Source organism: Hypanus sabinus, chromosome 22 (genome assembly GCF_030144855.1).
Source record: "Hypanus sabinus isolate sHypSab1 chromosome 22, sHypSab1.hap1, whole genome shotgun sequence".
Lineage (NCBI taxonomy): Eukaryota > Metazoa > Chordata > Chondrichthyes > Myliobatiformes > Dasyatidae > Hypanus > Hypanus sabinus.
In genome coordinates, this window is record NC_082727.1 from 21,656,350 (window position 1) to 21,671,361 (window position 15,012).

The 15,012-nt window shown below is 41.2% G+C and overlaps 1 protein-coding gene across 3 annotated transcripts in view; it reads left to right on the plus strand.

The window, feature by feature from the left end:
• sh3pxd2aa (SH3 and PX domains 2Aa) overlaps positions 1 to 15,012 on the plus strand; it is a 322,252-nt gene that overhangs the window by 35,548 nt on the left and 271,692 nt on the right. For 2 of the 3 annotated variants that reach the window (XM_059947261.1, XM_059947262.1), the window contains exon 1: positions 7,068 to 7,311. The exons of the other annotated variant lie outside the window; for it this stretch is intronic. In XM_059947261.1, coding sequence (XP_059803244.1) covers positions 7,234 to 7,311 — 78 coding nt within the window. In that variant the 5' untranslated portion in view covers positions 7,068 to 7,233. Of the gene's footprint in view, positions 1 to 7,067; positions 7,312 to 15,012 lie in introns of those variants that run through there. 3 annotated transcript variants of the gene reach the window in all.

A 15,012-nucleotide genomic window follows, 5' to 3' on the forward strand; every position in this document is an offset into this window, starting at 1 on the left:
CAGCTTTGTCAACGAACATTAAAATTTTGTAAAATGCAAATGTCAAGCTAACTGGCCTACATTTCCTTAGCAGTTTAGTCTCCCTTTTCAAAGGTGGAACCACATCAAGTTCACAGTTGACAACTCCACGACTTAGTGCCTTGATTTAGCATCTCTGCAATTTCCTTCCTCATTTCTCTCAGGTTCCTACAAAATATCCTGTTAGGCACTGATCCTTTATCAGCCTCTAACCCAAGGAAGTCTTCATGCAACAGTGTCATTCCTACAGCTCCCATCCACAGTGGAGGCCATTTCCTTTCCAATATCCGTCTCTTGTAAAATTGCACAGAATTTATTGAAATTACTAATCAACATCTATCCCAACTCAGTTAACACAGAAACAAATCCATATAACATAGAACGCTACAGCTCAAGGCAGGCCCTTCAGCCCACAATGTTGCGCCGACCTTTTCACCTACTCTAAGATTAATCTAACTCTTCCCTCTTTTGTCTCTTTTGATTACACTGGACAACAAATTTTTTTGATAGTGTTGCTTTCTCAGAATTTTGTTTTTATTTATGATAGACTGCTTGAAGCTAAACACAAATATAATTTCAGATTACTTGTAGCATGAAGGAATTTGGAGAAACATGAAATTAACTTTTATTGAATATAATATGTTTAATTGCATAACAGTGCTGACACAGTTCAACTAAGGTAATAATGTTTTGTTGATGATTTTCACTTGTACTCAGTGTCTGAGGCTTCTCACTTATGTGTCCAACAATAATCAGTCAGCATTAATGGATTCCAATTGTCCCGATACCATTTCTCCATGACAACAATGTCCTGGTGTAACCTTTCATCATGCTAGTCACTGACAGCGCCAAATAAGTCTGAATGGGAAAGCAGGAAATTAATCTTTAGTGACATGTTGCACTTCATAGTATTGTTTGCTTGAAGCACGTTGTCAACTATCTGCACATCATTTGGTGCTCTGTAGTTGCCAAGAAAAATTTCAACATCATTCTTGAATGCCTTTCATGCGATTTTCTCTGGTGTAACTACTTCTTCGAATTGTTTGTCATTGATGACCTGTTTGCTTTGTGGACCAACAAAAAACGCCTTCCTTAATGTTGGCATCAATTAGTTTGACTTGAATTACAAATTGAAATAATAAATATAGGCAATTTAAAAAAATGGTGTGTGATAGGGAAATTTCATGGTAATTTTCATGATCAGTAGCAAAATATCCATAAGGTACACCTCAAAGTATTCAGGAAGCAAACTCTTGTTGTCCAATGTTACTGACAACTAAGTTTACGGTGTTCTCTACAACTCTTATTTTGAATAATTTGGATATCTATTTACTTCCATCTTAAATACACCTAATGATCTGGCTTCAACCATCCTCTCAGATGAAGGTAAATTACCTTCAAAGAAATTTATATATCTGTTTTAAATGATTGACCTCTTATTATTTAATAGTCCCCTTCATAACTTTTCCACTGGTGAAAACATCTCAGATCTACCCTGTCAAGACACTTGAGGGTAAATTATCTTTGACTAAGGTCATCCTTCACTCTTTTTTAAAAATCCTAAAATACCAGCTGAAGCTATTTAGTCTTCATTTATATGGCAACCATGATGCCTGGAATTTGCCTGATGAACTTCCACCAAATAGGCAAGGAAACCAAAACTAGCTGTGGTCTTAGCAACACCTGTACAATTGCAACAACATCTCTCCACTACAACACATAGATCCCTCTGAACTTCATTCATTTGTGGTGTCTCTCCAATAAGAACTAGAGGGGAGCCAATATCCTGATCTGCTAATGCTACTCAAGGAAGTTTAAATTAGTCTTTCAGGGGACTAGGAACTGGAGCACCAGATCAATAAGGGAAGGTAGATGTCAGGGAAAGTAATGAAAAGCAAAATCAGAATTACAGGTATTATGGATTGGATAGCTTGAAATGTGTATATTTTAATGCCAGGAGTATTATGGGTAAGGGTAATGAACTCAGAGCGTGGATCAGTAAATGGAACTGCAAAGTTGTGGCCATTAAGGAAACTTGGTTGAGACACAGGAAGGGATAGGTGATTGATATACCAGTTTTTCAAAGTTTTAGAAAAGATGGAGGAAGAGGTAAAAGGGTCGGGGTAGTTGCACTACTAATTAGGTTCAGGCACTCAGGGGAGGTATAATGAGGGGGTCAGACACTGAGTCTTTTTGGATAGAACTCAGGAATAAGAAGGGTGCAATCACACGGATAGGATGGGATTGTACTGCAGACCCCTAATAGTCACCGGAACTTTGAGGAACAGATATGAAACCAGATAAAGGAAATGAGTAAAAATAATATGGTTGTTGTCACGTGGATTTCAACCTCACTAACATAAACTAGGACTTTCTTAGTGTAAGGGGTTTAGATGGGGCAGAATTGGTTAAGTGTATTCAGGAAGATTCTTTAAATCAATATGGGTGGTCCTACAAGAGGAGGAGCTGTACTGTTCCTTGTGTTGGGCAATGAGCCTGGCCAAGTCACTGACCTTTCAAAGGGTGAACAGTTAGGAAACAATGACCACAACTTCTTAACTTTAAGAATAGCTACAGACAAAGATAGGTATGGTCCTTATGGGAGAGTTTTAAATTGGAGTGGAGCAAATTACAAAGGCATTAGGTAGGAACTAAGAAGTGTTAATAGGGAACACCTTTTTCCCTAGGAAGTTCGCATTGGACATGTGGAAGGTGTTTAAGGATCAATTGCACAGAGTGGAGGAAAGTTACATTCTTCTTAGAAGGAAAAATGGGGATCGAAAGATAAGAGAACCTTGGATGTCCAAAGGTGATGAATTTAGTAAAGAAGAAAAAGGAAAAGTATGTAAAGCTTTGGAAGTTGGGATCAAACTGAGCCCATGAGGAATATAAAGAAGCCAGAAAATAAATAAGGAAGGGAAAGCCAAGAGGGGCCAAGAAAAGTCCTTGGCAAGTACGATTAAGGTGAATCTCAAGACATTCTATACATACATCAAGAGCAAGAGGATAACTAGGAGAGGGCAGAACCACTCAAGGATAAAAGGGTGAAACATTTGTTTGGATGCGGAGAATGTGCGAGTTACTTAATGAGCACTTTGCTTCAATATTTACCAAAGCAAAGGATTTGGGGTACCAGGAGATCAGGGCTGACTGTGTAAATATGTTAGGGTGTTTAGAGGTCAATGTGGAAGTATTGGGCCTCCTTAAGGAGTATCAAGTTGAATAAGTCCCCAGAACCTGATGGAATTTACCCCAGATTATTAAAGGAGGTGAGAGATGAGATTTCTGGGGCCTTGACCAGTATCTTTCTAGACACAGGTGAGGTCCAGGAGGACTGGCAAGTGGCTAATGTATTACCTCTATTTAAGAAGGGAACAAGGGAACAAGGGAAAATCCTGGGAACGAGAATTGGTGAGTCTCATGTCAGTTGTAGGGAAAATACTGGAGAAAACTCTTAGGGATAGGATATATGAGCGTTTAGAAACACATGGCCTAATTAGGGAGAGCCAGCATGGCTTTGTGAAGGGCAGGTCGTATCTTACCAACTTGATTGAGTTTTTTGACAGGATGTCAAGAGAAATTGGGGAGGGTAGGGAAGTGGATGTTGTCTACATAGACTTTAGTAAGGCTTTTGACAAAGTCCCTCATAGGAAGGATCTGCACGGATCTGTGGTGGGACCTCTGCTCTTTATTTTGTACAGTGGACAAATGACCTGGATAAAAATATAGGTGGGTCAGTGAGTAAGTTTGTGGATGATACCAAATTGGTTGAGATGAGGATAGTGTAGAAGATTGGGAACATAAATAGCACAATAAAGATCATTTGCAGATATGGCCAGAGAAATGGCAGATGGAGTTTAACCCAATTAAATGAGGCGTTGCATCTTGGTAGGGCAAATTCAAGGAGACAGTACACTGCTAAGGACAAAATCCTTAACAGTGTTGCTGAGCAGAGAGATCTTGGGATCCAAGTACATAGTTTCTTGAAACAGTTCATTCAGGCAGTCGAGGCATTGAGTTCCAAAGTCTAGAGGTTATGTTGTAACTTTATAAAACTCTAGTTAGACCACATCTGGAGTATTGCATACAATTCTGGTTGCTTCACTATAGGAAGGACGTTGAGACTTTGGAGAGGGTGCAGAAGAGGTTTACCAGGATGCTGCTGGGATAAACTTGGGTTGTTTTCTCTGGAATGGTGGTTGAGGAGAGATCTGATAGAGATTTATAAGATTATGAAGGGCATAGATAGAGTAGACAGGGGGTATCTGTTTCCCAAGGTTGAAATGTATAATGCCAGAGGGCACACATTGAAAGTGAGAGGGGGTAGGTTGAAGAAAGATGTGAGGGTTAAGTTTTTTACTCAGAGAGTGGCGGATGCCCAGAATGCACTGCCTGGTATGGTGGTAAATACATTAGAGGCTTTTAAGAGATGTTTGGATAGGTGCATGGATGTAAGGAAGGTAGAGGGATATGGACATTGTGTAGGTAGGAGGGATTAATGTTTGTGTGTTTTTGATTTGGCACAACATTGTGAGCTGAATGGCCTATTACTGTGCTGCACTATACTATATCTATTTTGATCGTCCTTTTATTCTTCTAAATAAAGTGCATGACCTCACACTTCTCCATATTGAATTGACGAAGGAAAGACAGTGGACATTGTCTACATATATTTTAGTTAGGTCTTTGACAAACATCCCACATATGAGGTCGGTATAAAAGGTTTAGTTGCTTGGCATTCAAGATGAAATAGTAAACAGGACTCAACATTGCCTTAACAGAGGGGTTCCCAACCTTTTTTTATGCCATGGGCCAATACCATTAAGCAAGGGGTCCATGGAGAAGTCAGATTAGTAGCAGATGGGTGCCTCACAGACTGGAGGACTGTGATCAGTTGTGTTCTTCAGGGATTGATGCTGGGTCCATTGTGTTCTATCAACAATCTGGATGGTAATGGGGTGAAAATAAATCAGCAAAATTGTATGATCTGGATCCCAGCTGAGAAAATGGGCTAAGAAATGGCAGATGGAATTAATACAGACTAGAGCTAGATATTGCATTTTAGGAAGATAAACCAGGGTAGGACTTACACAGTGAAGAGTAGGGCACTGAAGTGTGTGTAGACCAGAGGGATCTGGGAATATTAATCCTTGAAAGTGGTGTCACAAATAGATAAGGTTGTAAAGAGAGCTTCTGACACATTGGCCATCAAAATGCAGAGTATTGGGTATAGGAGTTGGAATGTTATGTTGAGGTTGTAAAAGATGCCGAAACCAGATTTGGAGTCTTATCTGCTGCTATATCCTACCTACAAAAAAGAAATCAATAAGATTGAAAGTACAATGGAAAATTCAAAGGATTATAGGGACCTAAGGACCCGAATTATAGGAAAAAGGTTGAATAGATGAGGATTTTATTCCCTGGAGTATAGGAGAATGAAGGGAGATTTCATAGAGGTATAGAAAATAGAGTGCTTTTTGATAGGGTTAATGCAAACAGGCTTTTTCAAAGGAGGCAGCTGGGGCTAGAACTAGAAGTAGTAGGTTAAGGGAGAAAGATTAAATATTTAAGGGGAACCTTTTAATTTAAAGAGTGGTGTGAGTATTGAACAAGATGACAGCAAAAGTGATGAATGTGGGTTTGAATGAAATATTTAAGCAAAATTTAGCCAAGTATATGGATAGGAGGTGGGTGGAGGGTTATGATCCAGATGTGGTTGATGGGACAGAGAAGAATAACAGTTTGGCATGGGCTAGACAGAGTGGAGGCCACATTTTTTGTGGTGTCATACTGCTGTACTTTATGATTTTAAGACTTAAATTGGATTTTTCTCATGTTCTCTATCCTATTTCAGAATCATTGTCCTCATCACAAAATGCCCTTTATCAAATTTAAAACTAGTTTTTAAAGTTCAAGTTAGTTGAATGAGTGCAGAGGAGATCTGAGGTACATTGGAGTGAGTGATGGGGAAACCTGTGCATATGCCTCTAAGGCCTTTCTGTCTGCCCAATCCTCAGAAGGATTCCAGAAGTCTGCCTAACCATATGATTTAACTTTCCATAGTGACCTACCATGCAGAACCTTAAAGACTTATTGAACTCCAGTATCATTTGCAAACTTGTAAATATATTCAGAGTATAACAACTAACTTCAGCTTCTGCAATCTAGCAACATGATTGTGTAGGCCTCTGTTAGTCTCGATAGACCATGGATTTGCACCTTGGAAAGTTTCCAGGACGCAAGTCTGGGCAAGGTTGTATGGAAGACTTGCAGTTGCCCAAGCTGCAAGTCTTCCCTCTCCATGCCACCAATGTTGTCCAAGGGAAGGGCATTAGGACCCATGCATACTGCTTGGTGCCAGTGTCATCGCAGAGCAATGTGTGGTTAAGTGCCTTGCTCAAGGACACACACGCAGCCTCAGCCAAGGCTCGAACTAGCAACCTTCAGATCACTAGATGAATGCCTTAACCACGCGCCAACAACATGATTATAGTCTATTGTCACTAGAACTGTTTGCAACTCTTTTACTCTCCAAATCCACATAAAGTACACAGTGGCCAAGACAGTCTTTAGTTTGAATGTGTCCCCAGGTATCAGATTCAAATAAATAAGTGTTTGAACTATTTTATTTCGGTACTTTGCAAATATCCCATCACTTCTCATAAACTAGAATGCATCCCATGGGACCAGGTTGATTATCCACTAAGCAGTAAATCAACTTTTCTGGTCCATCCAGCCACTCAATACATGTTTATTTTATGAGATCCTATCAGAAATTGGTTTCTAGGCAAAAGATAAATCTGAAGCATCTACCACTGAACTGTTTACTTAGTACCGAAAAGAATACTTCAGCTGTTTATCTTACCTCCAACAGCTGACAACAGGCGTGCTCGAGCGCCCTTTAAATGTCCCGCCATTTTCTTGCTGTCCGGGGCGGGCTATTGCCCATCCTCCATTGCATAATTGGTTATTAAGAACAGAAAGGTGGGAGTCTGTCTTCCTATTGGCTCACTGACATATCGATCAGCTGCCGGGGTTGTCCACGGTAGGGAGCGAGGATAACTAGGCGACAGTAGGCGCGCGCACGCGTGAGATAGACCCACGAAAGAAAGGGAAAAGCGGAGAGCGGCTGAGAGAAAGAAAGGAGAGACGCTGATCGACAGGGGCTGGAAATCGCAGGTCGGGAAGCGCCTGAAGTTGTAGCCAGGCGGCACCATGCAGCCCCTGGGCCGCATTCCAATGGACGTGCGGGTCCAGGATGTGCAGAAGCGGAGGAACCCGAGCAAACACTACGTGAGTAGGGGAGCCAGCGGAGGCAGGCGCGGACTTCCCAAATTTCCTTGGGACAAGGGGGCTGCGGGAGGCTGGGTTTTTGGAATAAGATTCAGGAGGCACGGTGGTGGGAGGGGGGGAACTACTGGGTTGGCTACTGGGAGGGGGAATGGGCGACCGTGAGGAAGTGGAGAGGATGGGGAGGGGGAAGGGTGTATTTGGGCGATGAGGCAGAAAGGGGTGAGAGAGGAAGTTGGGAGAAGAGGGGAGGCAAAGGAAGAGGAGAACGGATGAGGCATGTAGTTGGGCAGCTGGGGTTTGGAGGGACTATGGGCTTCAGGGAGAAGGAATGGAAACTGTAGGCGACGATGGGGAGTGGGCGAGGAGGAAGGCTGAGTGACAATGGGTATAGGGCAGATTGGACAATGGAAGAGGAATGGGGAAGGGCGGGTGTGATGGTGATGAAGATCGAGGAGGACTGATGGGGTATAAAGCAGCTTGTGCGACTTGAGAGGTGTTGAGTTGCTGGCAGGGTCGGTAGAGCATCGGTTTAGTGACGACACGGGGTGATCAGAATGGAAGGGCAAAGGGTGAGGATGGACAGCGAGGCGAGTAGGGAGAGGGATAAAGGTGTCTGATGCACTATCAATAACTCCAAAAGACTGGAAGTAGAGTAAATACTGAAAGGCTTTTATTAGCAGTAAAACAGAGCACGTCTTTGCTGGATGACTGCCCTGGACTGTGGGAGGAGCAGTGACACAATCACCTTTATACAGGGGTCTGTGGGAGGAGCCACAGGAGCAGTCAGCAGAGGGGCGTGTCCAGACAGATATACATGGTTTACCACAGTGTGATAGGGAATTGGCAGAAAGGTTGAGAGGGGAGGGAGTGAGGGTATTGGTTTATATTGTCACGTAATGAGATGTAGTTTGTGTGTCTTCTGTATCTATCATTCTATATTTAAGTATATCGGCGTGGTATAAAAGAAAACCGCAGAGCGTAGTGTTATCGTGAAAGGACAGTGCAGGTAAAGAAATGAACTGCAGGGGTCAACTGCAGGTGTTGCATTGGAAGGTCAAAAGTTAACCTTTTAACATGAGAGAGCTTTCCAGGAGTCTAATAACTGCAGGATAGAAGCTGTCCTTGAGCCTGGTGGTATGTGCTCTTAAGATTTTGTATCCTCTGCCCGATGAGCTTAAAAAGGGGGTCTGGAACTTTGAGCTGCTCTTCGATGGGCAGCAATCAGTGTGGGTCCAATAAAAAGAAAGGAGGTGTAAGTGGAGTGGCCATTGTGGAAGTGGGGCATTGTTAAACTGCTCCAGCTTTAGTGGAACAGGATTAGGTGGGAACAGGCTAAGTAAGGAAGAAAGTTCATAGCAAGATTTTTTTTTTCTGTTGGTACATGGCTAGTACACTGAGAATGGATCCAGAGATGGTGGTATGTTTATTGTATGAGATGTGGGAAATTTGGGAGATCTCCAGTCTCTCTGATAGCTATATTTGCATGAAGTGCATTGAGCTGCAGCTCCTTAGAGACCATGCAAAGGACCTGGAGCTGCAACTGGATGACCTTCAGCTCATAGGGGGAAAATCAGGTGATAGATCAGAGCTACAGAGAGGTAGTCACTCCTAAGTTGCAGGAGGGAGATATCTGCATCTGAAAGAGGTGGTTGAAGAAATTATGGAGGCATTAGTAATGATCTATCAAAAATCACTCAATTCTGGAATGGTTCCTGAGGACTAGAAAATCACAAATGTCATTCACCCTTTAAGAAAGGAGGGAGGCAGAAGAAAGGAAATTATAGGCCAGTTAGCCTGACCTCAGTGGTTGGGAAGATGTTGGAGTCGATTGTTAAAGATGTGGTTTTGGGGTACTTGGAGGCATATGATAGAATTGGCCTAAGTCAGCAAGGTTTTGTAAAGGAGAAATCTTGCCCAACGTATGTATTGGTATTCTTTGACCCCCAGGCAGGATAGACAGAGGAGATTCAGTGGAATTGTTTATTTGAAATATCAGGTGGCCTTTGACAAAGTGCTACACATGAGGCTGCTTAACAAAATAATAGCCCATGGTATTATAAGAAAGGTACTAGCATGGATAGAAAGAAGATTGACTGGTAGGAAGCAAAAGGTGGGAATAAAGAGGGCCTTTTCTGGTTGGCTGCTAGTGACTAGTGTGCCACAGGAGTCTGTGTTGGGACCACTTCTTTTCATGTTGTATGTTAATGATTTGGAGAAATAATCGAAGACTTTGTGACCGAGTCTATGGAGAATATGAAGATAGGTGGAGGGGCAGGCAGTGTGGAGGAAGCAGAGTGATTACAAAAGGCTTTAGACAGTTTAAGGGAATTGCAAAGAAGTAGCATTTGGAATATAATGTAGGTAAGTGCATGGTCATGCACTTGGCAGAAGGAATAAAGCTGTGTACTATTTTCTTAATGGCAGAAAATTCAAAAACCAGATGCAGAGGGACTTAGGAGTCCTCGTGCAAAACTGAGGCAGTGGTAAAGAAGGGAAATGCAATGCATTTTGAGAGGACTAGAATACAAAAGAAGATGGTGATGCTTAGGCTTTATAAGACATTGTTCAGACTACAATTGGGATGTTGTGAGCAGTTTTAGGCCTCTTCTAAGAAAAGATGTGCTGGCATGGAAGAGGATCCTGCAGAGGATCACGAGAATGATCCCAGGAATGAAAGGGATAACATATGCGGAGGTTTGGCTCTGAGATGGTACTTGCTAGAGTTTAGAAGAGTGGGGGAGGGGGATCTCATTGAAACCTATTGAATATTGAAAGCTCTTGTTATAGTGCATGTTGAGAGGATGTTTTCTATAGTGGGCGAGTCTAGGACCAGTGCACAAAGGCTCAGAATTATGAGGCGTTCATTTAGAACAGAGATGAGAAGAATTTCTTTAGAGGGTGCTAAATCTGTGGAATTCATTGCCACAGATGGCTGTAGAGGCCAGGTCATTGGTTATATTTAAGGTCGAGGTTGATAGGTTCTTGATTAATCAGAGTATCAAAGGTTATGGGGAGAAAGTTGGAGAATGGGGATGAAAGGGATGATAATCTGTCATGATGGAGTGACAGAGCAGATTCAATGTACCAAATGGCCTAGTTCTCCTTTGTCTTATGGATTTATAATCGTGAGTGGAGGTGTAATTGCCTATCCTTACTGTATGTGGTCTTTTGGTCAGGATTGGTGGAGATAGTGAAGGGTGGATGGAGATGAGGCCATGGGGGTTGGTGGCATGAAAGTAGAATGGAGAGCATGGTGTGTCTGTTGAAAATTCTGTAAGGGAATGGCAGGAGGAAGGTATTGGGGCCTGGGGAGTGAGTCTGTAAAGCATGTGGTAATCCAATGAAGGGGAGTGAAGCAGGGCATTGGAGGGGAAATGTAGTGCTGAAGTGAATGATCAGCCATGATCTTATTGAATAATAGAGGAAGCACAAGTAGCCAAATGGCCTCCAATTGTTTTTGAATCCAGTAGTTGGATTTTGATAGTCCCGAGAGGAGTAAGGAACAGATCACAGGATTGGTAGATTTGCTTAATAAGCAACCTTTGGAGGTGACCTGTGGCAGTGGGGCAGGAGAAAGGATTACAACTGGTGCTGTGGTGACTGAGGGAGTGAGAGATGGTGATGGAAAGTGGAAAGTGGGGTTTTGGATGGAGAATGTGTTGGAACATTTCTACTGTCTAGTCTCACTAGTACTTGATATTGTCTGCTATAACAAGCCATTACTATAGTAGGATCTTGTTGATTGCTTCAAGTTTATACACTGGAATTTGGTGGGGCTTATTTCTCTGCGCAAGCTTAGTGAAATGGACATTTATTCAAAACACCAGTTCTTGCTTGCTCGAATGGTATTAACCTAGGGATCCATAGGAACAGGAGCAGGGATTAATGTTTCCTGTGAGTTTTTACATCATTGGTTTCCTCTGTTTTCATTTATAAATTTGGAAAATTTTTATCTTTGGTTATTTCTCCCACAATTACTTAACGATTTCTTTTCAAATTTGCATTCACCAACCTTTCATGTGGTCCATCATAAAATGTAACTATTTTTGTGTGACCCCTTTGTTTCTTCCATTTATGACTTCAAGACTGACCCTTGTTCTCAACTAATTTGCTTTTGGAAACAATTTCTCTTTGCCTTACCTTGTCCACATCACTTGTGATTTTAAGATTTTCAACAATTCTTTCATGTGCGTTGGTGTAAGAGAACAGCTTCTAGCCTGCCTAGATAACTGAAACCCAACATCCATGAGAGAACTTTATTGATTCTGTACCATCTCAGGGGCTTTCACATCTTTCCCAAAGTTCAGTAATTTGATTTGAGCACAATAAGCCAGTTGTACCAAACCAATAAACATAAGAGATTCTGTAGATACAGAAAATCCAGACTAACCCATGCTTTGCAGAAGCCCAGTATAATTTTCTCATTGTTGGACTTTATTTACATTTCTACTGCCTGGCATTGTATAGTTTTATATATTGCTTTGGTAGCTTGATTTTCTAACTTTGAAGACTTGGTCTTTGAGTCTGTGATGATTCCTGATAGAATCACAGTTCAAAGTAAATGTAGCATATAAAACCTTGAGATTCATCTTCCAGTGAGCATTCACAGTAAATACAAGAAACACAATACAGTTGATGAAAGACCGCACCCAACAGGACAGACAAACGATAACTGCAAATGCAGAGAGAAAGAAAAAAAAGAAATAATAAATATAGTGCATTGCAAAATTCCTGGGTAAGAGAGGGGAGGGAGTGGGAAGCCCCAGAGAGGCATTCTGTAATGATCAATTTTCCAATTGTTTAGAATCAATTTATCATGCCTGGTGTTTCAGGTCTGGGTGCGTCTGCACCCTGGCACTACTTCTCTGCTACCTGTCAAACAACACTCCCGTGGCACTCCACCTTCCCTATTCCCAGCATCCTTTGCTGTTGCCTGATTTACAAATTTGCTCTCCCCTTCATGTTGACAGATACAGTACTGTACCAAGGTTTTAGGAACTCTAGCTATACATACATATGTATATATGCACAGTACTGAAAATAAACAAATATTGAGATCATGAGATGAAAACTCCTTGAAAGTGAGACCATGGGTTATGGGAACAGTTCAGTGAATGAGTGAGTAAAGTTGAATGAAGTTATTCCATCTGATTTAAGATATTTGAGGGATAATAACTGTCCCTCAATGTGGTGGTGTTGGTCCTCAGGTTCCTGTACCACCTCCCTGATGTCAGCAGCATGAAGAGAGCATGACCTGAATGATAGGGGTCCTTGATGAATGCTGCTTTCCTGCAAAAGCATTTCATGTAGATGTCCTCAGTGGTGGGAGAACTTTACCTGTGATGTACTGGGTTGAATCAGCTATCTTTTTGTAGGCTTTTACTTTCCAGGGTATTGGTGTTTTCGTACCAGTCCATGATGCGCTACACAGAAGTTTGTGAAAGTTTTAGATAACATGCTGAATCTTTGCAAACTTCTAAGAAAGTCCAAGAGAGCAGTCAATGTCGTTCCCTTGCATTTTCCCTATATCGCTACAATTTTTAAAAAAGCTTTCAAGATGCAGTGGATTTGGTTAATTGGGCCATCCATTAATCGGGGCAGCCATTTATTTGGAACAACTCTTAAAGAACAAAAATCAAAAAGATAGCCAGGATTCCCTTTGATAATTTTGGACAATATGCTGATTAATTTGGGCAGGTGACTATTGTAGAAATTTTCTAACCAGTGTCAGCCGTGTGCAAGTCGTGAGACTGAAACTGCTTAGAGCAAATGGTTTTTAAATTTGTGTCACCTGAATGTGTGCAAAAAGCAGTGATTTTTGTTACTGATAGTTGATGAGTAATAAACAGTAAGACAATTTAGAACTGTTTTGCTTACTGTGGTTTCAAGCATTCAGGCTTGGATGTTCACAAAATGATCATCTTGAATGTTATAATTAAAATGAAGATTTGGAGGATGCTGTTGTTGAAAGCACTGTTTGAAGTCAGTCCACTCTTTGCATTAAGTGTCTGTGCTGATTTTCTTTATTTATACTCAATCAAAAGAACACATCATGAATTATTTCATCAATGACTATAAGGAGCTAATGCAGTTTTATAGTACTGTAGTTGTTTTGACAGTGTTCTAATCGATTCTGTATTTCATTTAAAAACTTAATTTGTTATTCAGTTAACTGGTAGTTTGTCTTTTTTATGCCTTTTTAATTATTGTCATGAAACTTTGACTAATTGCCACTTAATTGGGTCAAAATGTACAGTTCCTGATATGTCCCAATTAATTGAGATCCACTCTATCTGGTTTCCATTCTCTTGGGCAAATTTAAAAATTGTGCCCTGTTTAATTAATCCACATGAATAAAATCACATCAAACCCTGAAGAAAAATATTATAGAGTCATAGAGCATGACAGCCCAGTAACAGGACCTTCAGCCCATCTAATCCATGCTGGACTATTGTTCTGCACAATCCTTTGACTCATTACTTTTGCTGGCAATTTGTTCTACTCCTCTGGCTGAGAGAAGAAGTCCCTTCAGAGAAATTTGCAAGGATTTTGTCAGTAATTGATGATCTGTGTTATAGTGAAAGATTGAATAGGCTTGGACTTTATTCCCTGGAGCATAGGAGAATGAAGGGAGATTTGATAGAGGTATACAGATTGATGTGTGATATAGATAGGGTTAATGCAAGCAGGTCTTTTCCACTGTGAGAATAGAGCTAGAGGTCATAAGGGTGAAAGGTGAATATTTAAGGAGAACTTGAAGGAGTGACTTCACTCAGCCTAGTGAGAGAGAGTTAACATTGTAAATGGTGAAAGTGAGTTCAATTTCAACATTTAAGTGAAATTTAGATAAGTACATGGATGGGAATGTGTGCATGGAAGGCCGTGGTCCAGGTATGGATTGATGGGGCTCAGCAAAATTACAATTCAGCAGGAGGGAGATCTTGATAGGTTAGGAAGGTTATCAAAGGATGCAGTAGGATTTCATATGGAGGGATTTTGGGTTGTTAGCCAATAACTTACTGAAAGTGGCAGAGGAAGAGTATGGCATGTTTGCCTTTGTCATCAGGACATTGAGTATACAAGTTAGCAAGTTTTGTTGGAGGTGTATAAAACTTTTGGTTAGGACACATTTAGAATATTGTGACCTGTTCTCGTTGCCACTCTTTAAGAAGGATATGGAGGCTTTGGAGAAGGTGTAGAAAAGGTTCACCAGGATATTACTTGGAATGAAGTGCATTAGGTAGAGCATACATGCCAAAAGGGCAATATTACAATAGTAATGGGGGATTTTAATATGCTGGTAGGTTTGGGAAAATCAGATTGATGCTGGATTCCAAGAGGGGTAATTTCTAGAATATCTACAACATGGCTTTTTAGAGCAGCCCGTGGTTGAGGCCAGTATGGGATCAGCTACTCTGGATAGGGTGTTGTGCAATGGACCAGTATTGATTAGAGAGCTTAAGGTAGAAGAACCCTTAGGGACAAGTGATCATAAATTGATTGAATTCATCCTGAAATTTGAGGAGTGGCTAAAGTCAGATGTATTAGTATTACAGTGGAGTGAAGGTAATTACAGAGGCATGAGAAGAGAGTTGGCCAGATTTGAATGGAAAAGAACTCTGGCAAGGATGATAGCAGAGAAGCAGTGCATGGAATTTCTGGAAGCAGTTTGGAAGCCACAGGATGTATACATCCTAAAAA